Here is a 27,038-nt window from a genome sequence, read left to right as displayed (position 1 = left end):
AGTATCCAGGTGCAGAGGCCCCTGTTTAACATGAAGCACCTGGCCTCCTGCCCCCATGACTCCAGCTGTTGTGGCTTCCAGGCTACCCCTCCCTCTTCCATCTTCTGGTTCCTGCCCCTCCTCCAGGGGTTCAGAAAGTGAGAGGGCACTGCATGCACAGCAGGGAGAAAGCCAGGTGGCTTGCATGGGAAGAGAGAGGCTGGGTTGCCCACACTGCCTGAGTGGCTGGAAGGGAAGCTACACTGCTTACGCTGTATGCATGGCCAAGGAAGTCAGGCTGCTTGTGCTGCACACGCCACCAAAAAGACTAGGTTGCTAGCACTGTTAGCACCACTTGTGCTACAAGTGTGGCAAATGGGGGACCCAGGCTGTTTGCACTGCTTATACGGCAGAGAAGACCCTGGGGTCTGTGGCATGTGGCCCCCTGCTGTCTAGTAGCTGGTCAGCCCTGGATTAAATGAAGGACTAGTATATAGATACCACTGAAATTGTGAAATAAATTATTAAGCTCAATGAACAATTGGGCATAGAAACAAGTCAAATATACACTTGCATAAGTCAATTAAACATTAAGCATTCAGACCCTAAAGTTAAATACACTGATCTTCCAGACATTTCCCTTAATTACTGACTACAGCACACTGCTCATAAAAACTTTTTCAACAATGCATGTCAAGAGGTGGTGAGCTAAAAATGCAGGCTATTGTATATATAATACAGTGGTTGACCCTCTATAAATATCTTTACTGTATGGACATATAACTATAGGACTTCTAAAATTTCCTCATAGCTGATTAGATCTGGGATACTTTAGCTCCAGGAATACAAAGCCTCCATGAGGCAGTATACAATGCAAGTCAATTCCTCCACATCTGTATGAAATGGACAAGGTATAATCAGTAAACATGTGCATTAAGCTTGTCTCTGTCAGGGCAGTTCACTAATGGGGTTCCTATAATAGCAGCAGCTCAAAAGAGTCTTTGGGGTTTAATAATGTTTGTGAAATGCTCTGAGTTCCTTACATAAAAGGAGTTAAATGCAGAAAGTGGAGAATGTTGAAAGTGCGTATTACTTTCATGACATGACTTATATGTTTAAATTACAAAATACAAGCCTTGTCTTGTTTATATTGAAGTCAGTGGAGAAAACTCCCATTGATGATGATGGAAATAATACTGGGTTATAGATCCTCAGAATATGAGATCTGAAGCTAACTTAAAAGAGATTTAATCAGTAAGGTACCCTATAATATAGATTATTTCTATATAGTCCCAATCTTACAATATGAAGCACACGGGAGATAAAATATGAGACTTCCTTAGAGCAATAAATGTAAAAACGCCTACTTTCTAACAGAAGCCACAGTGAAATAATCTAAATTTGAATGCGAAACTTATATGAAATACCTGGACAGTGGAGTGTAGGAAAGCCACAGTATAAAGCAGAGGTTTCCACATAGGCAAATTGCTGACATCTAGCAGGTCTTGATTAATCCCTGAAAATGTTCTTTTCAAACCTGCACGTACACCCTGCGGGGGTTCATTTGTGAACTTTATAGAAATCTGTTATGTAAAAAAGGTAAAGGAATTATATTTATTTACACCAAATAAAACAGTGGCTTGATATGTAATGTTGCAACTTCTAAAGATACAGGTCCTAAAGCGTCAGTGAGAGTATATCCTTGATATGCAGTTGATAAACTAAGTCAAAGAAGCATATAGTGGACTACTGCTATAGTATACGTTAATTAAAGATGTTTAACATATGACTTAGGAGCACTTTTTAGTTTTGTCAGTGCATACAGTGCATGGTATTTTTTCCTTTCAACTTCTATTTTCTCAGTTACTTCATGCTCATTTACAGAATTTTATCTATATACTTTTAAAGATATTAGGTGTCTAAACTCAGCATTTGAACAAACCTGTAGCAGTGTAATTGGGAACTTTAGATGTGGCTCAGTGGTTATCCAAACTCGAAAGCTCTCATCAGGTATCTCAGCAGTTAGAAGTGTTTCCAGTAGTTCTTCCATGAAATCCAACCCCAGATGACAGTTTTGAAGTAACACCCAGCCCCCCTACGTAAAAATAATCAGTCAAATAATTTTTAAATAGTAAATTATAGAAACATAGCAACAGCAGGGGCCATATGGGTCATCAGTCCAGTCCCCCAAAATAAAGGCTACCATTTAAGCGATGTTAAGTCACAGAGGGTTCACAAGAAAACAACTTTGCCCCCTACCACACACAAGCACACAGCCAAAAACCACTTCCAACAACATATAACAAACTCAAAGCTTTAATACAAAAAAACCTCAAAAATACAATATGTTAGAGAGAGAAAGGAGGAGAGAGGAAGAGAATCTCCAATGCTTTAGGGTCTTGCAATGGCAAGAAATTAGATTAAATATGTTCACATTATCTTAGGAAGTGATCCCCAAACTATATAAGTAGGCAAAGGCTGCGCGCACACGTTCAAATGATCTGGAAGATTTCTCCAGTGTTTGTTTTCCTAGTAGAAAAACTTACCTGGAGACCCATGAACAGACATTTAAATGCTGAGCCCCTGAGGAGAAGAGACTGCAGTGCTGATGCTGTGTACCCATGGAGCTCCTGTGCACACATCTCTGCATGTTCTGCAGGCTCCCTCAGTCTGCCTGGAGACAGATAACAACGGTGCACAAGGCAGCCCTGATTGGGTGACCTGGGCTGGATAGTGTCAGCCTGTGTCTGCAGCACAGTGTAGGAATTGTGAAGGGACATGTTCTGTTCCTGGCTCAGCTACAGCAGTAGAGTCCAGCCTGAGTAACACAGTGTCCCTAGGGGAGGGTTGGAGGAAGGACAAGAGCAAAGTATCCTGGGATGCTGGAGGACTGTGCTGTGGCTTCTCTAAGAAAGGAATGCATACTGACATTCATTCTCCTTGGAGTGATTTAACCTTTGTTGTTCCTGGGTTATTTTTCTCCTGAAGCAGTCAGCTTGCTCTTGGAGAAAAATCCTTAATGTCTGTACACTTCTGATGATTTCTACTGGGAGAGCAGTGACTCTCTCAGTAGAAACTGAATATCTATATATTCAGTCTTTCAAACATATTCAAACACATGCAAGCATGCAGTCTTTGCCAAACTGACCTGAAGGAAAATTCCTGACCCCAAATCTGGTAATTTGTTTAACATGAGCATGCAAACAATCTCTGATGCTTAAGAGGAAGGTGAAACAAACAACAAACAAAAACAGAAGCCAAATGATGAATCAGTGAGTAAAACAAAAAATCCTTCCTGGTCCCTAAAATCAACTGGCTGGAGCTCTAAAGCATGGAATTAATTAATTCTAATACAAACACTGTGTAACCAGTGCTGGGGAGAAGAGATAAAAAAGAGGAAAGAATTTGGTTCAGAAAGGGTCATCACAATTACTCAGCTAAACCTGCCTTACTTGCTAAATTCCTGATAGTCTAAACTATGGCAGTCCTTGAAGAAAAATTTACATCATTGACCCCAAGCTCTGAGAAAGCCTACTATATTCATGGCAAAAATTGTTCCCATCCTCAACCTCCCCACAACTGCTAGGAAACTATCTTTCACTTTATAACCAGTTCCTCTTCTTCTGGTTCTAACTTTTGCCACTGGATCTTGCTACACAGTATCACAGCAAGGTCAAGAAGTCCAAACCCCAGAATACTCTTTCATATGCAAACAATTACACAGGACAATAGCTTAACCAGGTTGGAGTGACCAGAGCAACCATTCTGTGTGCCAACTTTGGGGGGGGGGGATGCTGCCAACTTTGGGGAGGGAGCTTCTCCACAGCTCAGTAATGTGCCAACTTTAGGGGGGGATGCTGCCAACTTGGGGGGAGGGGCGCTTCTCCACAGCTCAGTAATGTGCCAACAGCACAGTGGCAGCCAGAAATCACTGCTACCTCCATGAAGCCTGCTGCCCTGGGTACCTGGTTGCTTTGTTATGCCTCTGACATATGGCAATCAAGTCTCATTTCAGCTCTTTCTTTTGAAAACCTACAAATCAAAAACTTTAAGTGTTACATTACAAATTGCAGGATCACTCCTATCTTGTCATATAATACCTTTCCTGAACATATAAAGCTCTCATCTTGAAACAAATTAAGTTGCTTGCTCCTATATTACATTGTTTGGAAGTCTATTCCAGAACTCCACTTCTCTGATGATTAGGTCTCTTCTTTAATTTTTAGTCCCAAACTAGTCATATTCAATTTATACCCATTTTATCTTGTACTAGAGTGTCGCAGGGCACCTTAGTGCCTGCTCCTAAGAGAGGAGAAACTGCCAGGGAGAGAGCCCTGGCAGAACCAAGTGAGCATAGCTGTGGGTTGCCGGAGCAACTAAGCGGAGCCAGCTGCCTGTAGGGGGCAGGGCCTGGCCCTTATAAAGCCCAGGGCCGAAGCCAGGCTGGCAGTTCTCTGCCAGCAGCTGGAGAGGCAGGAGCTCCCTCCGTTGAGATATGGGAAGGAGCCTAAGTCGCAAGTACAGCTCATGATAGCCCTGGAGGCTTGAGCTATGATGAGGAGTTATGGCCAGGCGGCTTGCATTTGTGTTACAGCCTAGGGGCTTGTGGTTTTGCTTTGTGTTTGTATTATTACACCCGGAGGCTTGGGCGAGGCTGTAGGGGTTGGAGGAGGCCTCAATTACTCGCACGCCAGTGCGTGAGCAACTGGCGGCGAGGAGCGCGGCCAGTGGGTCGCGGGCGCAACCCGTAGGTTGCAGACGGGGACCTAGACCCCGGATTGCGTGTGGGGGAATATAGACCCCGAAGGCGCAGCTTGCACGCCACTGCGCGAGCAGCTGGCAGCGAGGAGCGCGGCCAGTGGGTTGCGGGCGCAACCCATAGGTTGCAGACGGGGACCGAGACCCCGGATTGCGTGTGGGGGGAACATAGCCCCCCGGCCCCAGGAAAGGGGCGGTATTACTGAGTAGCCCAGTGTGGGCACGGCGAGCCCCAGAGAAGGGGGGAGCGCCATACTGAGCAGCCCTAGAGAGCGGGGCCATACTGAGTAGCCCAGTGTGGGCGCGGCGAGCCCCCAGAGAGGGGGAACGCCCTTGTACGTTATTGAGTAGCCCAGTGTGGGCGCGGCGAGCCCTAGAGAGGGGGAACGCCCTTGTGTTTTATTGAGTAGCCCAGCGTGGGCGCGGCGAGCCCCCAGAGAGGGGAACGCCATTGTGTTTTATTGAGTAGCCCAGTGTGGGCGCGGCGAGCCCCCAGAGAGGGGGAACGCCCTTGTATGTTATTGAGTAGCCCAGTGTGGGCGCGGCGAGCCCCAGAAAGGGGGAATGCCATCGTGCTTTGTTGAGTAGCCCAGTGTGGGTGCACGGGCATAGCGAGCCCGGCCGCAGGCCAGTGCGGCAATCCCCCCCCTCAGACCAAGGCAGGGCGCTGCGGTTGCCCCTGAGAAGACAGGGAGTAGCAGCGCAGGGAGCCAGAGTCAGGGAGGGTGTCCGTGCGGTTGGTCCATAGGACCGGGGGCCCACTGGAGAGTCCCGGAGCGGAACCACACCGGCAGGGGAGGCCCAGAGTGGGCTAGACGGGAGTCCCAGCAAGAGGCTGGGCATGAGAGAGAGAGCCCAGAGTGGGCCACATGAGAGAGGAGGCCCGGGAAGCGGGCGTATAGACCAAACAACGTCCATTACATCTGCGAGGCTTGGGGCGTGGTATCAGGGGAGGTAGGAGCCACGCATAGCCCATAAGGCTAGGGCGCTTGGGTAGCGCCCATTGTATGGGGAGACCCACGAGGGGTCCAGGAGCTGACAGGCCCGAGGAAACACAAGGCAGCCTCCCTATTATATATTCCATCAAGACGTGGCAGGCGAGAATGGAGGGTGCCCTCGGGCCGGAGTAGCGCGGTGAGAGGGCCTCAAGGAGATCACGGCCCTCCACGAGGACCCCGCCATGACACAGAGCTTGTCTTTAATTTAAATTGTTCTTCCCTGTCCCTGCTATTTATTCATCCTATGTATTTTAAAAGAATGATCATGTTTCCTCTTGGCCTTCATTTTTCTAAGTTAAACAAGCCAAACTGCTTTGAGATTCTCTCATGAGATTGTTTCTTCTTTCCCCTAATAGCCCTAAGTAATTATATTTGTAATTTTTATAAAAATAAAAATACATGTTCTATTATAATCACATTTGGTTACATATGTGTAATTACTCTGAGTTCTTAGAATTTTGGTTTATGTTATGACTACATCTGATTATATCTGGATATTAGAACAGTTGTAATAGCTATCAATGGCAAATCTGAAGTTAATTCCATATGCTACAGTTTTGACTGAAAATGAAATAACTGGACATAACATGGTAAGTAAAGTAGCAGTGCTACCTAGTGGCATAAAGAAGTAATTCCTGCAGTTTTGTTTCAGCAAAACTCCCATTAACAAATAAACACAATATTACTTTTAAAAAACCCAGACTGGAAATACATCAATTAAGATCGAAGAAATACATTATTTTATTTGTATATTAAAGTAGAAAGGTTAAAGGAAGAGTAACATGGTCCTATCCCAATGGTGCCCATAACACCCCTAAAGCTCCCTCTCAGCCCTTGTCCCCTTTGGCTCCTTTGGGCAATCTCTCCTTTAGCTCCCCTGCCACATCTTGATGTTATTATACATTTAGAAAAGGGAGGCTGTCCTAGGGTGCCCTAAGCAAGATCTCCCTTATGAGGACTGGTGTCACTGCTCATTTCCTCAAAAGGACTAATCACAGCCTCCGAACCTCCCTTGCAGCCATGCCCATGCCTTGCAGGTGTTTTCACTCATCAGCAACTGCCAGGCTGCCTTTGGCCTCTACTCCCTTGTTGGGGCCTCAGCCTTCCCAGCTTCTGCCCCCATTGCTCTGTTTGGTCCCTTTGATCTAGATCCACTACACCAGGTCTGGCTCCTTGCATTCCAGTCCTTAACTTGCCCTCTTGGGCTCTTATCTCTGCCCTGCGTGGGCTGTGGGCCCTCTGGCTCCAGCCTCCATCCCTGTCTAGGCTGTGTGCTCTCTAGCCCTGTTGCCACCCCTCTTAGGCTTATGGGCCTTCTGGCCCCAAATCTCCAACCCTGTCTAAGCTGTGGGCCCCTTGGCCCCAAACTCCATCTCTCTATGGCTACAGGCTCGCTGGCCCTTGTTTTCACCTTTCTACACTGTGGATTCTCTAGTCTTGTTTCTGACTCTCTAGGGCAACTCTGAGCTCTCAGGCCCCTGACTGTGCCTTGCACCTGACCCCTGGCAGGGCTCAAGGCAGTCACACACCATTGGCCACTAATGGGACATCTAAACCATCCTTATCTAGCCCTGCAGAAACCACTGGTCAAAAACTCAATCAAAAACCATAAGCCGTCTGGTTATAACTAAATTCTCAGAAATCTGGCTGCAAAACTCAGTTCTCTAAGCCTGTTGGTTCTCTAAGGCAATCACCATCCAAACTGGTTCCACTCCTCTGCCAGCCCTCAGTCCTCTATTTGTAGTTGCCTAGCATACCAGGTTCATAGTCCATTATACGCAGGCAGTTCCTTAAAGATTTAACAGATTTCATAGACATTAGGGCTGGAAGGGACCTCAAAGATCATCAAGTCCAGCCCCCTGCCCCAGGGGCAGGAAGTCAGCTGGGGTCAAAGGACCCCAGCAGAATAAGCATCCAAGCATTTCTTTAATAAGTCCAGAGTAGGTGCCCACCCTATTCCAGGCCTTGGGGGCTCGGACAGTAAAGAAATTTTTTCTTATGTCCAGCCTAAAACAGTCTTGGAGGAATTTATGACCATTGATCCTTGTTTTTCCTTGGGGCGCTCTGGTGAACAGACATTCTCCCAGATCCTGATGAACAGATCAGGGAGTAGATCAGCTTCCATTTTAGAGCTAGGCTCTCAGGGCTGAGGCAGCAGTCTGCTGGTGGCAACTGTAGAGGCACCACCTGTCTGAGTGACTGTTCAGGAACACCTTGGAGGTAAGGGCAGGAGCTATGGGGATGGCAGAAGGCTCCTGGTCTTGGACATGACCGGAAACTGCACCCTGCTGAGGAAGTGGGGTCTGATGGGGCTGTCCATGGTGGGATAGTTCCCCAGAAGTGCCAGGCCAGTTACCTCCCCAGTGAAAGGTGGGTAGGGGCACCTGATAACCCCAGCCCCCACCGTCCGGTGGGCTAAGACTGGAGGGTAGTGGGGCCAGGCACACCTACTGAGAGGCATCTGAGGCCAGGGGGTGCAAGACCCTGGAGGCTGTGGGGCTAGGCACACCTAAAGAGAGGCACCTGAGTCCAGGGGGTGTAAGACCTCAAGGCCCCAGTGAGGGGTGGTGGGAAGCTGAAGTATATGACTCAGAAAGGAGCTAGTGGATGAGTCAGCCCAGGGTGGGGCGTAAGGCCAGTGGCCGTGTAAAGTAGGGTGCACGGTGGCACCTGAAGGGCTACGTGTGGGCTGGCCAGAGAGCGAGTAGTCAAGCCTGAAGGTTACGGAGTCACAGAGTAGGGTGGGGTAAGAGTGGCCCAGTGAGGGGCAGTATGAAAGAGGCCCTGAGAGAGGGGGTGGAGTGAGGGAGGCCCTGTGAGAGGGGGCAGTGTGCGAGAGAGAGTACTAGAGGCACAACAGGAGGCAGAGTTAGCCCAGCTCTAGACTGGTGCTATAAACAACTTAGTGAGGCATGCAACTTGATAATGGGAGGTCAGAGTCATGTGTAAACCCTTTGGCATCAGGGTATTAAAATGGGCAGCCTCCCGCTTTTAACATCTGGTTTATCTCAACAAGTTGTGGCAGGTGAGACAGGACAGACTGCCCTAGATGAAGTGGCAGGCCGGTACAGTGACCGGCTATGAAGCAGCACCTTTTGTCACAACAGTCTATAGCAGCAGAGCTAGCACTGCAGCAATACTCTTGCTGCTGTTTCCCCAGGTAACTCCTTGTTCTACTATTGCTGTGCTACCATGGTAAGTAAAGTAGCAGTGCCAGCACAGCAACAGGCACTTTTTATTTAAAGGGCTCTGGCTGCATATCATTCTATAGCTAGCCCTCCTCTTGGCTGCCTGAGTGCAGTGTGCCTCCATTTTCTCTCACGCAGAAACAGGAACCATAGGTTGCCGGTTACAGGAAGACTCTGTCTATAACTTTCATTTAGTTTTATCCAAATGTGCATATTCAAAATTCAATTTTAAATGGAAGTTTAATTCTAATAGTTATGAACCTGCCCTAATATAGGTAGCTCATAGCTGAGGTCCAAGGATCACCATCTCTCACCCCAGATGATGAGAGAGAGCTGATAAGGGATCAGGGCACCAGATCCCTCAGAAAAGCTCATGAGGGACTGATAGGAATGTGTTATCTCATCCCATTTTCATAAATAAATTAAGAGGCTGTAACAGATGTTTATATGGTCCGGTGGGTGGCAAACTGACTTAGCAGTTGCACCCAGAGAGTGGTAGTAGACCGGTCAGTATCAACCTGGAGGGACGTGGGTAGTGGGGTCCCACAGGGTTTGGTCCTTGGATGTATACACTTCAATATCTTCATCAGTGACTTGGATGTGGGTGTGAAGCATACTCTGTCCAAGTTTGTGGATGATACTAAATTGTGGGGTGAAGTGCATACTCTGGAGGGTAGGGAATGATTGCAGGCAGACATGGACAGGTTAGAAATGTGGGCAGTACACAATAGGATGCAGTACAACAGGGACAAGTACAGAGTGCTGCACCTACGGTGCAAAAATATCCAGCACACTTACTGGCTGGGAAGTGACCCTCGGAGCAGCACAGAAGCAGAAAGGACCTCGGAGTCATAGTGGACCTCAAGATGAACATGAGCTGTCAGTGTGACAAAATCATCAGCAAAGCTAACTGCACTTTATCATGCATCAGCAGATGCATGACAAATAGATCCAAGGAGGTGATACTTCCCCTCTACGCGGCATTGGTCAGACCGCAGTTGGAGTACTGAGTCTAGTTTTGGGTGCCATACTTAAGAAGGATGTTGATAGACTCGAGAGGGTCCAGAGGAGAGCCACTCATATGGTTAGGGGCTTACAGGACCAGCCCTATGAGGAGAGACTGAGGGACCTGGGCCTCTTCAGGCTCTGCATGAGAAGGCTGAGATGTGATCTTGTGGCTGCCTACAAATTCATTAGGGTGGCGTAGCAGGGGATCGGAGATGCTCTGTTCACCAGGGCACCTCTTGGGGTAACAAGGAACAATGGTCACAAACTGACAGAGAGCAGATTTAGGCTAGATATCAGGAAAAACTTCTTCATGGCAAGGGTGGGCAAAATTCGGAATGGGCTTCCAAGGCAGGTGGTGCTCTCCCCTACCTTGGGAGTCTTCAAGAGAAGGCTGGATAGACTTCTGGTGGGGGTCATCTGACCCCAGCACTCTTTCCTGCCTAGGCAGGGGGGTCAGACTCAATGATCTGTTGAGGTCCCTTCTGACCCTAGCATCTATGAATCTATGTTCCACCCTAAATGTACAACTGATTTGACTGGGATGCATATATGATCTATAGAAGGGGTTGTCAACTGGGAGTATGCATACCCCTGTGGATACTTTGAAAGGTCCCCATGGGGTACACGGGGACAGGTGGGGATGGAGTGCCACCACCCCGCACCACTACCTCAACAGGAGAAGGACCGGGGCGGGGCAAGAGCAGGGCCACACAGACACTGCACTGCTGCCGCTCTGCCACTTGCCATGCCCCTGCTCCATGTTTGGCTGCTCACCGCCCACCCCACCCCAGGGGTACACTTACTAAAAAGGGGGTCACTGGATGTACACTTATTAAAAAAGGTTGAAAACCCCTGATCTACAGTGGTATTTATATGGACACAATAACTCAAAGAATTTTTCATGCTTAGCTTTCTGGTCACAAGATGAGAATACAAAACCTAAAATCAATACCATGTAGAAAGTGTGAGGTATAAGGATTTAAACTCCCATAAAAACCTAAAACTGAGTATTGACTGACACTTTAATGTTCTTTGCTTACCTGTTGCATTGACATCTGTGTTAGCTTGCGTGCATGAACTTCTTGACCCTGACCCATAGAAATAGTCCTACATTCTACAAAAGCAAAAGAACATATTGCTAATGAATGTAAATCAGCTTTTTCAAAAAAGAATAAATGCAATTAAAATGTATTAGTGCAGTCTGATAGCGGGAAAAATTCCTTAAAGGAGTAGTGAAGTACTGTTTCTTATAAACACACATCAACAACTTCTGCTGTTACACCTTCATTATCAAAGTATGCTATTATATGCGGGCATAACATGTTCTGTAGAAAGTCTGTATGTATTACTTGTCTGAAGTCTGAATTCATATAAAGGAATAAATCTGCCTCACATCACTACTGTCAATGGGAATTCAGTCCTTTGAATAAAATGAGGCCAGATTTTTTTTTTAAATGGACAAGTAGAATTAATCACTTAATTTGCAGGTAAGAAACAATTATGAATGTAACTTAGACAACTTCATGCACTATTGTGACTAACTGCCATAAACGTATAGAGCCATTTGTGTAGGCAAGTGCTCAATATGCATGTAAAATTCCAAATATTTCAGACTTACAATGTATGTAAAAATTCTGGGTAGCAAATTTTCTTCTTAATGTTATTACAAGTTTTGTTACATAAATAATTTTATAAACATAAAAAAATAATGGTTATCTGAAGCCACGAAGAGTTAAAAGAGTACAGCACAGAGACAACATTCTCAGCTAGTCATAGCAAATTCAAGGAACAATGGTACCATATCACAAATACTGATAATGGTTAAATGGTTAAGTACAGACAGCCAAAAAGCCCATGGCTGAATCGATTCAGCCTTTGCGGGTTAGTTTAAGCTGCAGAGATTAAACTGAGAAACAACTGGACACACATTTACTTTTGATTCAGGAAATGCAGTCACATGCCTTCACTGGCTCAGGGCAGAAGCCAGGGGGAGTTAGAGCATGGCTCTCTGGCGCACAGCCACCATGGGCTGCGTGTTCTCTTCCGCTTCCACCTGCCCCTGAGGTCTCTGGGATTTGCAGTTCAGAATCACAGAAGCAGGATTCTGCAGGGTTGCCCATCACTTCCTCTTCCTGCTTCCAGGTGCCTCTGGGATTTGTAGTCCACAGTCACAGCCAGCAGTAAATTTTTAGCAGGGCACGGCAGCTCTGTACTTGGGGGACAGGGGGTTAAACCCCTCTCCCAGGCCCCAGCTGGTGTTTTCCCTGACTCCCCACCACCAGACCCGTCTCTGCTAGAGCAGACAGCACAGCCCATGCTGGGATGTTGGGGGGATTGTGATTTAACTTAAAACAGGAAAGGGTCTGGGACAGAAGTTTCATAAACTGGTTTGACCCAAATCAGTTCAATCTGATACTACTTTCAACCAGGTTTATCTTAAACTAGTTTCAGCCATGATGTCCACATCGACAACCAAGTCAACGTGAAGCTAGCAAAACCTAGCATGGCCTTTGGCAGACTCTGTAAGTCAGTCTGGGACCATGGAGGCATCAGAATGTCAATGAAACTGAAGGTCTACAAAGCCATCATTCTCCCAACCCTCCTTTATACCTATGAAACCTAGACCATCTACTAATGTCATGCCAAAAAAATAAACTACTTCTACCTGTGCTGCCTGCGAAAGATACTAAAGATCAAATGGCAGGACAAGATTCCAGACACTGAGGTGCTCAGAAGATCAGTTCTCCCCAGTATCCACAACCTACTGAAACTGGCACAGCCACCTTTCAAGAATGCCTGACACTTGCCTGCCAAAGAAAATCTTCTACGGCAAACTGTCAAATGGAGTACGCTCTCGTGGAGCACCAAAGTGGTACAAGGACACCCTAAAGATGTCCCTAAAGAGTTTTGGCATCGACCCGGAGTCATGGAAGCAAATCGCTCATGACCGTCCATCTTGAAGGTCATCGGTCCAGAGTGGTGCACTGGCCTTTGAGCAGCAGTGCACAGCAGAGGCAGTGAGGAAGTGCATGGTGAGGACAAATAGGACCTCTCATGTCCAGTCCTCATTGCTCCCCTGCTCCTTCTGCAGCAGATTGTTCAGGGCAAAGATTGGACTTATAAGTTACCTGTGTACCCATGAGACCTAGCCACAACGCCCTGCCCCCCTTTCCTCTCTCTTCTTTCCTTTTTCCTTTCTTTCTCCCTTCTCTTTTTTCCTTCCCTCTTTCTTTCCTGCTTCCCTTCTCTCTTATTCCCCCCACCCCCGCTGTATGTGGTCATCTTTGCTTGCAAAGGATGAACAAAGAGTTATATGCACTGAACTTCTGTTCTGTTACAGGCTTAAACCAATTTCTGATGACTTAAAACAATCTATGTGTAACTTCTGTCCCTAGCTGTGGCAGGGCACTCTGTGTGCCTGCCACTTTAAGGGCCTGGAGCTGGCAGCCACCAGGTGCCTGATGAGGGCAGCCATTTTGGAGTCAAGGGCTGCCTATATAAACAGGCCAGTTTGGCTGCTGGAGGCTAGGCAACAACATTGTCTGGCTGGAGGGCTGCTGAGATCATCTGGAGGTAGGGGAGGAGCTGTAGGGGATAGTAAGGAGGCTCCTGGTTCTGGGCATGACCTAAAACTGCACCCTGCCAGGAGTGGGGGGCCTGGTGGGGCTCTCAGTGGTGCGGGAGCCCCCAGGAAATGCCAGGCCAGTTACCACCCTGGTGAAAGGCAGGTCGGGGTGCCTTAACCCCTAGTCCCCACCACTGGGTGGGTAACCCTAGTGTTTGAGTGAAGGGCCCAGAGGGCAGACCCTGGGAGAGAGTGAGGGGCTAGGGACCCAGCCTGAATGAGAGAGTACCCTCGACTGGCCCATGCTGGGGCCAGGACCAGGATGGTCAAAAGGGCCAGGAGCCCACCGCGAGGGACGCCCAAGAGCCGGGGGCCTGGGGTCCCGACTGGCCTGGAGGTGGGCCAGGGCTAGTAGCCAGAGGTCCTGGGGGGACCACACCCGAGAGGGGAAAATGGCTTCAGGGGGCTAGTAGCCTGAATGAAGGCAGAGAGGCCGTCTGAGTTGAGGGATCATGGAGGGGTCCTGTTAGGACGAATCTGGGGCCCTGCGTGGGGGCCGCTGAGGATGTGAACATCAAGATGCCATCTGTGAGGCTTGGGCTGCGGTGTAGGGGAGGAAAGGAGCCACAGAGAGTGCCCCTGGCATCGGGGCACCAAAATGGGCAGCCTCCCGCTTAATTGACATCCATTAATGAATCAATTAACATCAAGGCGTGGCGGACGAGAAGGCGGGCGGTTGGCCCAAGAACAGGTGGGCAGGCCACGGAGATCGGCCCTGAGCAGGCCCCCTGTTACACTAGCCAATGACAGAATAAATAGCCTGGTAGTTTGAAAGGAACATAACTAACAAGGTATGTAAATACTGAAAATGTGTTACAGCAAAAGCTGTTATCCGGCATCCCCTGGGAATGGGGGATGCCAGTTAATCAAATGTGCACCGTCCGGTGTACTCCCCGGCATCAGTGTGCCGGGGGACAAGGAAGGGGGCCCCACGCAGGCTGCTTTGCCCCAGGCTGTGGGCCAAAGAAGTGAAGAAGAAGAACTTGGCTCGTGGCGGTGAAATGGGAAGTGGAACTTCCGGTTTCGCTTTTGCTGCATCCCTCAGATGCCGGTTAGTGGAGCTTTTCGGTTGATAAAGTGCTAGATAACACAGCTTTTGCTGCATTACTGTATTCCATAAAAAATATTTTTAGCACTGTAGCATTTATTTAAATAATGGTTAACTTTCTCTATGTCCATGAGGATTTATCAGGGACAAATAATGGTAAGATAGTTTTAACAAATTAATTTTTCAGAATACAATCCCCCTCTCAAAGGTATATTATCTTTTTGAATTATGAACTATTTATAAGAATGAATGTTTAGGCTCATACCTAGTTTAAGCTTCCTAGCCAAGGAGTCAATCTGAATAGTTGGGTCAGACCCCATAGACAAGAAACAGATGAGAGGTGTCCGTGTATCACTTTCCTCCCAAGTTTTCTCTAACTGTAAAATGACTGGTTCGGTATATTTCTCATCTAGTGAATCTGCAATATACTTTCTGGCTTGGGAAAGAGTGCGATCTGGGCACCAAGACCTAGGAATAAACAAATATTGTGAGATGTAAATAGATTTTCTTTACAGCATTTCATGTTTTATAAAGGAAAGTTTAAGAATGTTAGATTATATACTAGAGAAAATGTGTTTAGGAAGCATTATCAATAAAATAATGTAAAATTTTCAATTGCCTTTTTAAATACTTTTTCTTAATACTTTTTTAGACTTTGTAAATAGTTAAAGGACTACAGCAGTCATTAACTTTTTTTTTTTAAAAACCACACAAAATCATATTTGTGTTTCTCTGTAAGGTCCATAGTTATATCAAAGGAGGAGAAAAAATGTGACATAATTAGATAGGAGCAAGGGGGGAGGTGTTATTTGTTTTGTTTGTGTTTGTTTGTTTGGTGATACCTTTTATTCAACCATTTGTATAATTGGGAGAAATGCTGGACAAGATTTTGTGCATGAAGGGAACTGACATTTCGTAGTGGGGAGTTGTTAAGGAGACGCCTTTTGCTGTTTCTAAAACAAGAAAACATTCACATGCCAACTTTAAAACCTAAAGTTTCAGTTTGTGCATTCATAGTAGAGATTGCTAGGGATTGTTGCCTCTGCAACTACTGTCTACCCCCTTTTGCCTATGCAACGATACAATTTCTAACCATATAATCATGATAATTTTTTACAGCAGGACTTAAGACCTCATTTAATTCACAAATGTTAGTTATTCTGAAGATGACTAAGGCTTGTGTAACTAATGAGGTTGTTGTCTGTTGGCTTTATCCTCTTTTGTTGCAGCAACTGAAAGTTATACAAAGAATGAACTGAAGCTTCAGGAAGAGAGGGGATGGTTTGATGGACAATGCAGTTGAATGCTGCCCTGAATAACTGGATTGTATTTTCATCTCTGCAAATCACTTACACTAAGCTTTTCACTGGTAAGCAGTAATATCAGCTCTGCATTTTCTGAAAGTCCAACTTAAGGCTGGCCTCTGATTTGAAGTAGTGCTGAGCAGCTTAGCTATAACTAAAGTTGTAAACTACATATAGCATTATGCTATATATTTTGAAGATTTGGCTGTTTAACCCTTCTTATATTTTGCTATTGTTCATTTTGAGTTTGGCACTTTATTTCTAGATATTTTTTGTATTAACCATTTTGATTAATCAATTTAGTCACATAATGGGATTGTTGGAAAACAAAACTCCTTAATAAAAATTCCTGAAATTACTTATTTTAAAAAGAAATAAATGAAAATTAAAATAACAACAATTTCCACAGTAAATATTAAAAATAAAACTGAAAAATGAGAGTATTACTTAACAGTTTCAAAATATTTAGGAGATTTTTAAGGAGTCCTAAAGTCCTATTCTTTTCCAACATTTCAGGTGAAGCTGAACAAACATGTTTTCTGGAATATATTTTAGAATCCTGTAAGAATATAAATGTTTGGTTTTTTTTCAGTGAGTATCTGTAAAGTCAGTGAATCTTAGTTGCAGATAATATTTCATGCCATATTGAAATTGTATTGTGTACATATCTTACTGATTACAGCACATGATATACTGAGATGTTTATTGTAAAAGGTAATTTACACCAGTAACAAATACTGCTTGAAAATTTATGGAGATGCTCACCTGATGAGTAAAAGTTTCCGGCAGGTATCTAATGAGTCATTGTATCCATCAGGAATAACTTCTTCCTCAGGAGCATCTTTATCAAACCAGCTTTTCCACCCCTTCTCATTACGAAGTATCTAAATAGATTACATGAATAAATACATAAATAACATTGGCAATAGTGAGATGGCAATAATGTTAAAAGGTTATGTTTTAATGAATCCCTTCAAATTATAATAATTTTTCAAATACATGTCATGACAAGAGAAGACTATTGAAAATATATGTTCATAGGTAGCATAATAATAAGTTATTACAAAAAGATATTATGATATTGAGATGCCCACTCTAAAGAATTGCGTAGGAATAAATAGCCAAGCATAAAATAATCTTCCATGCAGAAAGATAGGAAGGTCATCTATTAGCAGGATGATTCTCTACTATAAAGACAAAGATAGAAAGCATTGTAATTGATGTATATCTATTACTAATAAAAAGATGAGAGACTATAGCTAAAATTATTGCATGGACCAATATGGCCAAAGAATACCACATCAAAAGCAATGCTCTATTCTAAACGATAGTCGTTATATTACGTGGCTTTTGAGATTTCAAGTGAATATGAGTTTGATCAGTGGAGAGATCCCTAAACCCCTTCTCTAGAATATCTGCCAACATTAGGGTGGTGTGAAGCTTCGGTCCCTGATTCGATTTGGCCTGATTTGGTGGCCAAATCTCCAAATCCGAATTGAATCAGGAAACCCTTTAATCTCTCCAAATCGAGTCAGAACCTTCCTAATTGATTCAGAGAGCTTCGGTGATTTGGACACAGACACAGCTTTAAATGTTTTTTCTACATACCTCAAGGCACCAGGTGACTCATGAATGCTGTGATGCTGAGGTGATGGAGCATCCCACAGGAGCGCGGGAGGCTTCCCAGCACACTTGGCAGCAGACCCAGAAGTGGACCAGAAGCACTTCCGGTCCACTTCTGGGTCCGCCGGGGAGCACGCAGGGGTCTAGCACCCTAGCTCTCAGATGCCCCCCAGCTTAATGACTGGTGCCTCCTGGGTCTGGGGGGGCACCCAGGGTCCCCCTGCAGCTGATTGCTGAGCCGTGGGAGTGCAGGAGGCCCCCAGCACACTCTTACAGACCTGGAAGTGGACCATTAGTACTTCCAGTCCACTTCTGGGTTCGCTGCCAAGCACGTGGGGTCCCTATCCCCACACTCCATTTGCCCCACCATTGCAACATTCATGAGCCATGCACGGTCCCCAAGGTATGTAGAAAAAACATTTAAAACTGTGTCTATGGCCAAATTGCTGATTCTCTGAATCAGCACTGAATCTTCAGATTTGAATTCGGTTGACTGAAATCGGGAACAATGATCCAAATCAATGGATCGAATCACTGTCCCTGATTAAGGCCAAATTCAAATTGAATATGGCCCATTTCGCACACCCCTAATACTTGTGTCTTCTTATGGAAGCCACTCCCAATCTTGCATTCTCTAAGTTAGGAACAATTTAGAAATGCCCCTGCATGATATCTTAGGACAGTGATGGCCCCATAAGCCAGATGAGTACTGCAGAACCAGTCCACAGGCTGCTTCAGGCCCTGTGCTGCCTCTGCCCAACCTCACACACTAAGATTGGGCCCTGGGCCACCCCACACTGCCACAATTGGCCCCATGTCAGCAAGATCTGCTCCGCACTATTCCAATTAGCCCCGCACTGCCCCAATCAGCTCTGCACTACCTGGATCTTCCCCATATTGCCATGATCAGCCCCACGCCACCTCCCACCCCCCTAGTTGGCTTGTCACGACCCACATCAGCTCCACACTGCCCCACAGCACCCTAATCAGCTTCACACTGCCCTGATCTGCCTTATGCTGCTCAGATGAACCCTGCACTATCCCAATCAGTTCCATGCCACTCCACATTGCCTGGATCGACAAAAGTTCATGCTGCCCTGCACCACCCAGATTGGCTCTGTGCTGCCCCATGCTGCCAAATCAGCTTTATGCCACACTGCACTGCTCTGTGCTGCCCCAAACAACCCCACACTGCCCCATGTGCCCAATCTAGCATGCAATGCCATGCTATTGAGTCTGTAAAACTCCCTATGGGTATAGAAATTTGGCAAAAGGAAAGTGGCAGCTGCCACTGCCCCCATCACCGAATTTTTGGACCTATGGGGAGCTGTAACGGCTGGATGACATAGCTCCATGGGCTGGATCTGGCCTATAGGTCAGGGGCTGAGCACCCCTGTCTTAGTGCCTTGTCACACATTCAATTGCAGCAGTTGCAAATCATTGGAATGTAGTGCTCTATGGTTACTTGCCTGAAAGTGAACAACTTTGCAGTGCCACAATGGCACTTAACATGTGCTAAACTACTTAAATGTACAACTATTTGCATTTTAACTGCACTCAATAAATGTTAAGTCAAATGTGCGATATCACCCTTAGTTTAACTACAATAGAACTAGAGACGTACTTATCTTATAATCAGATATTTCAATGCTGAATTAATCTCTCTTTTTATACTACTAAGTAGTGCATATTTGTTTCATAGTACAGAGCTGGATGTAGGAGTGGTGAGGGAGGGAACAGGATCTCTTTGTCATTCCATCTTGCACTCTGGTTAAGTCATTGCCTCCCGGGCCATTTTGCATCATCATGCCTATGACTTTCTGGAAGTGAAGCGAGCTTTCTACTAACAACAGGCCTTCCCCAGACACAGGTGAGACCAGTAGCAAGGGACAACCCACCCCTCACCCCAAACCCAGTATGTAGGTGTTTGCTAAGGCTCTTAATGTATACACCTTCATAGCTCCAAGCCAAAAATGAAGATGGTAAACACCCTTCTAAAATCTTAAATCTACACAATCTTGTCTGCTAAGCTGACAGAAAATTCTGTCTGTTTGCCCCAACATCTTTCCACCATTCTCTCTTCTCTGTTGTTAGATATATCCACAGTGCCCTCCCAACCCTGCCATACTCCTTCCCATTTTCTATCTTATTTCCTCTGATGAGCACTACTTGCATGCCTCCTTCCCTTACTTCCTTTTGTTATTTTGCTCGTGTTCAGTTTCATTCCATTCCTACAATCATCATACAAAAAAAAGAAAAATAATATAACTATTCTTTCAAAAGTAGACCATTTGTGTGCCTATTGTCACTCCATTCATTTTGCTTGTATCTCATCCTGCTGCTCCGATCCTTTTTCTGTTTTTGGTTTCTTCCGACCCTTAATTTTTCAAGGCTGTGGCCATGTGTTTTGTAGTAGGTTTATTTGTCTATAAAGCAGGACACTGAAAATCTAATTCTGATTGGGAACTGTGAGCACTAATAAAAACAAAGATAAATATAACAATATCACCTGATTCATAATTTCTGAAAACTGTGGAAGTTTGCTCAATTCTACCAAATTCAGCCATGTCATGTCAAGGATCCACCGGAATGGTTTGGGAGGACAAGCTTTTAGATCCAGCGCTGCACCTCCTAAAAAGAAACATCATTGTGATAAAATACGTACAATGCAATTTGATATTTTTGTTTGGGAATACTACAGCAATATGGTTTAAAACAACTGCATAATAATCAGAGTTTTTATATCACAAGCATGTCAACATACAACAGAAAATATATTTTGGAACTTAAGAGAGAGATTATGGCAGAGCAGGAAGAAATAAAGGTTGCAGAGTGTATCTTTTCTTTCCACCTTGTTTTCAGATGATCTAAAACAGTAGTTCCCAACCTCCTTAGACTCAAGGCACAGCATAGAATATGCCAGCTCTTAGCTTTCACTTGTTTTTTTGACTACAGAAAAAAATAATAGAGTTTTGCTGTTGCAAAAAACTCAGACAGACCACAACAGGTCAGTGTGTTTTTCATACTACAGATTCCAATTTGAAAGCCTTGTGATTTGTGTGTAGGTGTTTGGCTAAGGCTGTGCAAAGGTTTGGGTGGTGATTCAATTCAGAGAGCTTTGATGATTTGGACAGAGAGCTTTGATTTGGACAGTCCCTGCCTGCTGCAGCATGGAGCTGCAGTCAGACTTGAAGCTGGTAAGCAGGGGGTGGGAGAGAAGGATCTCGGGGAGGGGATCATGGGGGAATACCTGCCAGCCCCCCGACCCCTGCCCACCCCAGTTCGGTACTTTAAAAAAAGGCCCTACTCACTGGGTGCTGCCCAGCAGGGGAGCGATCCTCGCTGCCCCCCACTGCCCCAAACTGCATGGGGGCTCTGCCATAAGCCCCACAACCCCCTCCTTACTCCCCCAGCCCCCTTATGGCTGCCCAACCTGGATCAGCTCTGGCCCTTTAAGAAGAAAAAAATCCCATGAAAAACTGCAGGACTCACCACTCCTGCAGCGGCCTTGGAGCTTCAGGTGCTCGTGCAGAGCCCCCCATATGGCGTGGGGCAATGTGGAGCAGTGGGCTCTTTTTTTTCCAAAGAGCCGGGAGCCGGGGTGGGCAGGGCAGCCACTGCCGGGCTGGGACAGCGGGCAGGGGATGGGCCTGGGTGATTCGGAGATTCAGCAGCAGCCGAATCTCCGAATCAGATTTGGCTGATTTGTGTGAAATCCTAATGACACAACGAACTATGCACTGATGAGCAATTACCAAATGTGTTTGCTCAGCCCTTTGAAAAAATAATTGCATACAGTGTTTGCACATAGAAAGTTTCCTCTGTGCAAGAGAGACTGCCTATATTAATTAAACTGAAACGTGAAAAAACTTTAAAAATGAAAAACTTTTCATTTTACTAGGTTTTTTTGTTTTTCTTTAATACCTGCATTGCCATATTATATTGTATTACTGCAGCCACATCTGAACAATATATGACCACAGGCAGAGCTGACTCCAGCTCTAAAGGCAATTATCTTTGTTTTAAACAGTTTTTAGCTTTAAGATGTATCCCTGAATCCATTTCATAATGCTTTAGATCTAGAATATACAACCAGTTGTCTGCATTTTTATAGGAGGATACTGATTACACACTGATGTCTTTAATATTTTATCACAAAACTATTTATCATCCTGACAATTTCCTGATATTAGGTTGTTTTACTGTACAGGGAATTTTTTGGATGCATTTTCTTCTATTTCATTTATGATAATGATGTATTGTAGATTGTTTTGCATTTACTTTTAAGAAGAAAAATATTTCTTTATGAAGAATTTATCCTTAGACAGTACTTTTAATAAATAGCAGAGAAGGAAAGCCAAAAGGGAATCTTATACTGTCAAAAATACATTGCACATTCACCTGCAGTTCTGCCTCCTTTCTAATACTTAGCATTTCTATAATGTTCACAGAACATTATAGATATTACTAAACTAGTCCATGAGGATGGTGGAAAGCCAAGGAAGGAGGGGAGAGACTGTGGAATGGTAGAAGAAAGAACAATCATAGTCCAGTCTGAAGAGCCTAATTTTGAGTGAATAACATCTGTGTTCCACACTGTCTGACAACACAATGGGAGAGGAAATGCAAGTGAGCATCTCTGGAAGAGAAGTACAAACCAGTTGTTACAGACTGAAGGAAAGATCAGGATCTGAGTCAAATATTTTTACTGTATTTTCCTTTTTCTTAGTAGCTTCTTTCACCATAAATGCATTATGCCTCTTTTCTGGGAACCATTAAGGGTTTCCAGTGGTGTCTCAGAGGCCTCCAAAGCTAAACTGGCTCCCTCATTTCAGGCAACCAGAATAATGCTTCTAACGGTGTAGAAACACTCCAAAAATTGTGTTAGCTCTAAAAGAGTATCTTGGAAATTACGTTGACTAAGTAGAGGTAACTACATGTAAGTATCCATTTAGCTGAAAAAAATACAAAATGTTACAAATTGCATTCTAATGATGCAATAGATTAGACGGGGATGTAAAGTGAAGGGGCAGAAGGAAGGAAATAAGAGTAAGCAATGTTCTGATCTGTTACACACCTCTGGGGCCTTATTCTGCATGAATGAGATTCTGCCAGAATTAAATCACATAAGTAAGAATGGAAAGATCAAAATAAAAATATTATTACAGGGTGCATCTACATGTGTGCTTTCCTGCAGTTGACTAATCACCTCTGCAGTAAAGCAACACAGTCTACATGTGTGCCAGTATTAGGGCACGGTAAATTAATTAACTCTGCCATAAGATAGTACTATCCCTGGCAGTACTATCTTACAGGGGAGTAATTAAGCATGACAAAATGCATGTGTAGAAGGTAACAGGGGCAGACTGGGGCATGAGGATGCTAAAGTGCAGGAGCTGCCTGCCACATGGCTCCACAATTTAGCACTGTTATGCCCTAGCCCAGGCTTGTTCAACATACAGCCTGCGGGCCGCCATGCGGCCTGCCAAGCCATTTTCTGTGGCCCATGGTGCTGCGATGGGAAACAAAAGTAAACACTTTACTTTCGTTCCCACCCCTTGTCCCTCCCCCGGCCCCTCAGCAGCTTCCTAATGACTGCTGAAGGGCTGGGGAAGGGACAAGGTTCCCACATGCACTGCATCAGCTTGACGTTGCTGACGTGGTGCATGTGGGAAGAGGAATAGCCATGTGCCACTCAGGACAGGATGAGCCCAGCCGGAGCAGCAGAGGCTCAGCTGCACTTTCCCCCTACCTGCGCTGGTCAGTCCCGAGCGGCACATAGCTCTGCCGCCGCCTCTGTTGGCTGGTGCCAACCTGGGCAGGTCTGTCCCATCTGGAGCAGCACGCGGCTGAAGCCAGATTCCCACGTGCTGCTGGGGTCGGGAGGAGCCCAGCCGGGTCGGCACCAGCCAGCAGAAGTGGTGGCGGAGCCGTGTGCCGCTCAGGACTGATCAGCGCAGGTAGGGGGAAAGTGCAGCTGAGCCCCTGCTCCTCTGACTGGGCTCATCCTGAGGTTCATCTCATGTTTGTAAAATGCTTGGAGAGCCCCATATAGATGCACTGCATAGAAAGGCAAAATATATTTTGACTTATTTGGTTGGCATCTTGGGCTGAGATTTTCAAAGCTGAGTCAAAAGGCCAACTTTCATTAAAATGAATGGGATTTAGAGGGCTCCAAATCTTTTACGACAGCTTTGTAACATGCCTATCTACCCCCTTTTGCAAATCTCAGCCAAAGAACATAACAGCTTCTGAACATAAGAGCATAAAAAGTACCATGCTTGGTCAGCCCCATGGTCCATCTAGCTCAGTATCCTGTCCTGAACAGTGGCAGAGGTGGATACTATAGAGCAGAGGTCTCCAACCTTTTTAAATGTGGGGCTGGATCATGAACTTTTTATCACCCAGTGGGCCAGCGAGCCACATTCAAAGACGTCACAGGAAGTGGTATCATATCAGGAAGTGATGTCACGTGACCTTTGACACCAATTAAGTTGAAGGGGTTGACATGGTGCTGGTTGACGTGGCATGTATGCCCAGGTTGACATGGTGCTGCAGGAGCCACTTGGCTACAACCGGGTTGACCTGGTGCTGGAAAAGCTACAGAGCCAGGCTGGGGTTAAGCTGGGGCCCGCCCAGCCTGCCAGTGCCATGCCCGGGTTGACATGGTGCTGCAGGACCCGCCTGAGCAGAACTGGGTTGGCACTGGCCAGGAAAAGCAGCATGCAGCTGAAGCCGGCTTCCCATGTGCTGCTGGGGATGTGAGGAGGCCGGCCAGGTCTGCACTGGCCAGCAGAAGCGGCGGCAGAGCCATGTGCTGCTCGGGACTGACTGGTGCAGGCTCATCCTGTCCCGAGCGAAACACGGCTCCGCTGCCACTTCTGCTGGCCAGTGCAGACCCGGCCGGGTTCCTCCCGCCCCCAGCCCCACATGAGAAGTGGCCCCCTCAGGGCCTCGCACGTGGACGGCCAGGCCCAGAGAGCCGCAGCGCCTGGGGGGAGACTGGATGGGGGAGCAGGTGCTGCCTTGCTGTGGGGCAGGGCAGGGCAGCGGGGCTGGCTTGGGGGGGGTGAGGCAGGTGCGGGCCGGCACTGCCAGCGGCCGCTGCTTGCCCTCCCACATGGGGCTGCTCCCCTGGGCCCCATGGGGGTAAGCAGCTCCCCTCCACTTGCTGCTGCCTGGGGCCCGCGGGCCGACCCTGCCCGCCTCGCCACGGCTCCGTGCTCCGCAGCGCTCCCTGCCCGCCTTGCTGCGCTTCCTCCGCTCTCTCTGCCTTCCTTGCTGCTGCGGCTCCACACCGCTGCCACCACTCAGAAGCGCTCCCTGCCCATCTTGCCATGATCCCTCCACACTCCCTGCCCGCCTCACCGCCGCGGCTTCACACTCCATGCCGCCGCGGCTCCTCACTCCGTGGTGCTGCCGTGGCTTCGTGCTCCATGGCGACGGCACTGCCGCTGCTGTGGGCCAGATAAAATGGCTTGGTGGGCCGCATGGTGGCCCGCGGGCTGTATGTTGGACAAGCCTGCTATAGAGGGAGAGGTTTGAACTGGTTATTTAGACCCATTTCATTGTCACTTCCTGCAACTTCGCTGGTGTCAAAGGTCACGTGACATTCACTTCCTGATGTGATACCACTTCCTGTGAGGTCTTTGACTGGCTCGCCGGCCCACTGGGTGATAAAAAGTTTGTGATCCGGCCCCACATTCAAAAAGGTTGGACACCCCTGCCCTAGCCAGTCCTGATATCACTCAACACTGCAACCCAGAGCCTGGGGCTGATCCCCCCAAGCCTGCTGTTAGCCCAGGGCTGCTCCGCCTTGGCTCAAACTGTAAACACTGCATCTGGGAGCAGCTGACTCAGGCTTGAACTGCTGTGTGCTTTATTGGGTCACGTTAATTCATGTGTAGTTGCACCCACCTTAGACTAAAAAAAAATATAAACCCTTCAATACAAAGTAAATACTTTATAATTTAATAAACTGTTGGGTACCATCCCTGTCTCAACGTTGACTGTACAGAGGAACAAAAACTTAATTTGTAGAGTCTGACCAATGTACTACAAAGAGATTATTATGATTTTTTGCAAATTCCAATGCTATTGAACATTTTTTCAAAAATGCCATTACAGACATTGTAAAGGGAAGTCTTGATTCTTTCAGAAATGTTGCCCTGCATGCCTCAAAGATTCAGGATTTTTTTTTTCCATCTTTTAGAGATTACTTTTAAGGGCAAACACCTTTGCATTCTGAATGAATGACTAACACACATAACAAAACATTACGTATATTTGAGATACATCGTTGGAGCTTGCTGAAAGTGTGTTTGGAGTAAAATCTTCCTATGGCATCATTAGAATTTTCTGCTACCATCTTATTATCTATGGGTTATTGTGTCAAAGAGTTTCACAGAAAAATTGTGCCTTATATAAAAAATATTTTCTTTAACAAATTTTGAATTTGCCGCCAATTTATGAGTTTTAAACAATCTGGCATCTAGAGAGCTTGGGAGGAGGTGCAGTTCTCTGCCAATATGCTTTCTACTATCTAAGTTTAAAAGGTCTGTTAACTCACCAATAAAGATTCAAAATAGTTTTTATTTTAAATGCATCTTTTTTACTTTTTACCTCTAATAAGTGCTTGGAACTCTCTGGTTTTGACGTGTCCCCTCTGAAGATCAATTTTTAGTGTTAGAAGAAGGGTAAACAGGAATTTGTGGTTTTCATACAAGCCTCTGACAGAGTACATATAAGTTTCATACGTAAGGTATTCAATAATATTTGAGATTCTTTTCTGAGGCAAAGGAGACTTCTCAGATCTAAAGCATGAAAAGAAAACACATAGAAATGGTATAAATAATATTGATATTAATTGTAATCAAAAGCTAAATGTTCCAATCATAAATAGATCTGTATTATCATACTTGGCCATGGACTGGTCAAATAACTTTAAGAACTGGGCCAGTGAAGTTTGGTACATGTTATTGACCATGCTCATTTCTGTGATAAGAAAGTAAAGAATGCTTCCTCGTGTAGCAGCAGGTCGATATTCCTCTTGTGCAGTATTTATCTTCACTTGAGTTTCTCCTGCAACATATAACTTTTCAGCTACCTCAGCTGCTGTTTGTTTAGTTGTTCGCAGAACACCAATCAAAGATTCATCATCTACTAAAGAACCTAAAAAGTTAAATATAAAATATATTTAGAATTGGTTTTAGATTTTCCATATGCATGGTTTTAAGTGAAAATTAAAATGAAAAAGTTATTTATTAAGAATGGCCTACCGAATTTCACAATTGCAGACCAAATAAAACAAGTACAGAATCAAAATACTAAGTTTTGTATACTAGAAATTGCACTGATGCAGCTTATTCTGACATAGCTGTACCTTGGCTAACTGCAACTGTGCAGTGTATCTACAACAGACACCATTCTCCATCACAGGGGTTGGCAACATTTTTGGGTAGAGTGCTAAAAACACCTGCAACCTTGACTTCTTAGAAGTTGGTGCCA

At 45.7% G+C, this 27,038-nt stretch overlaps 1 protein-coding gene across 1 annotated transcript in view; it reads right to left on the bottom strand.

The window, feature by feature from the left end:
- The window catches only part of DNAH8 (dynein axonemal heavy chain 8), a 343,175-nt gene that overhangs the window by 46,169 nt on the left and 269,968 nt on the right, over positions 1 to 27,038 (bottom strand). The window contains 8 exon segments of the mRNA XM_059716994.1: positions 1,407 to 1,562; positions 1,922 to 2,074; positions 10,972 to 11,045; positions 14,870 to 15,072; positions 16,674 to 16,792; positions 20,041 to 20,162; positions 26,154 to 26,344; positions 26,450 to 26,702. Coding sequence (XP_059572977.1) covers positions 1,407 to 1,562; positions 1,922 to 2,074; positions 10,972 to 11,045; positions 14,870 to 15,072; positions 16,674 to 16,792; positions 20,041 to 20,162; positions 26,154 to 26,344; positions 26,450 to 26,702 — 1,271 coding nt within the window.

Source organism: Alligator mississippiensis, chromosome 1, assembly GCF_030867095.1.
Source record: "Alligator mississippiensis isolate rAllMis1 chromosome 1, rAllMis1, whole genome shotgun sequence".
Classification (NCBI taxonomy): domain Eukaryota; kingdom Metazoa; phylum Chordata; order Crocodylia; family Alligatoridae; genus Alligator; species Alligator mississippiensis.
Note: the sequence above shows the minus strand (reverse complement) of the source record. Positions and strands in the feature narration are given on the sequence as shown.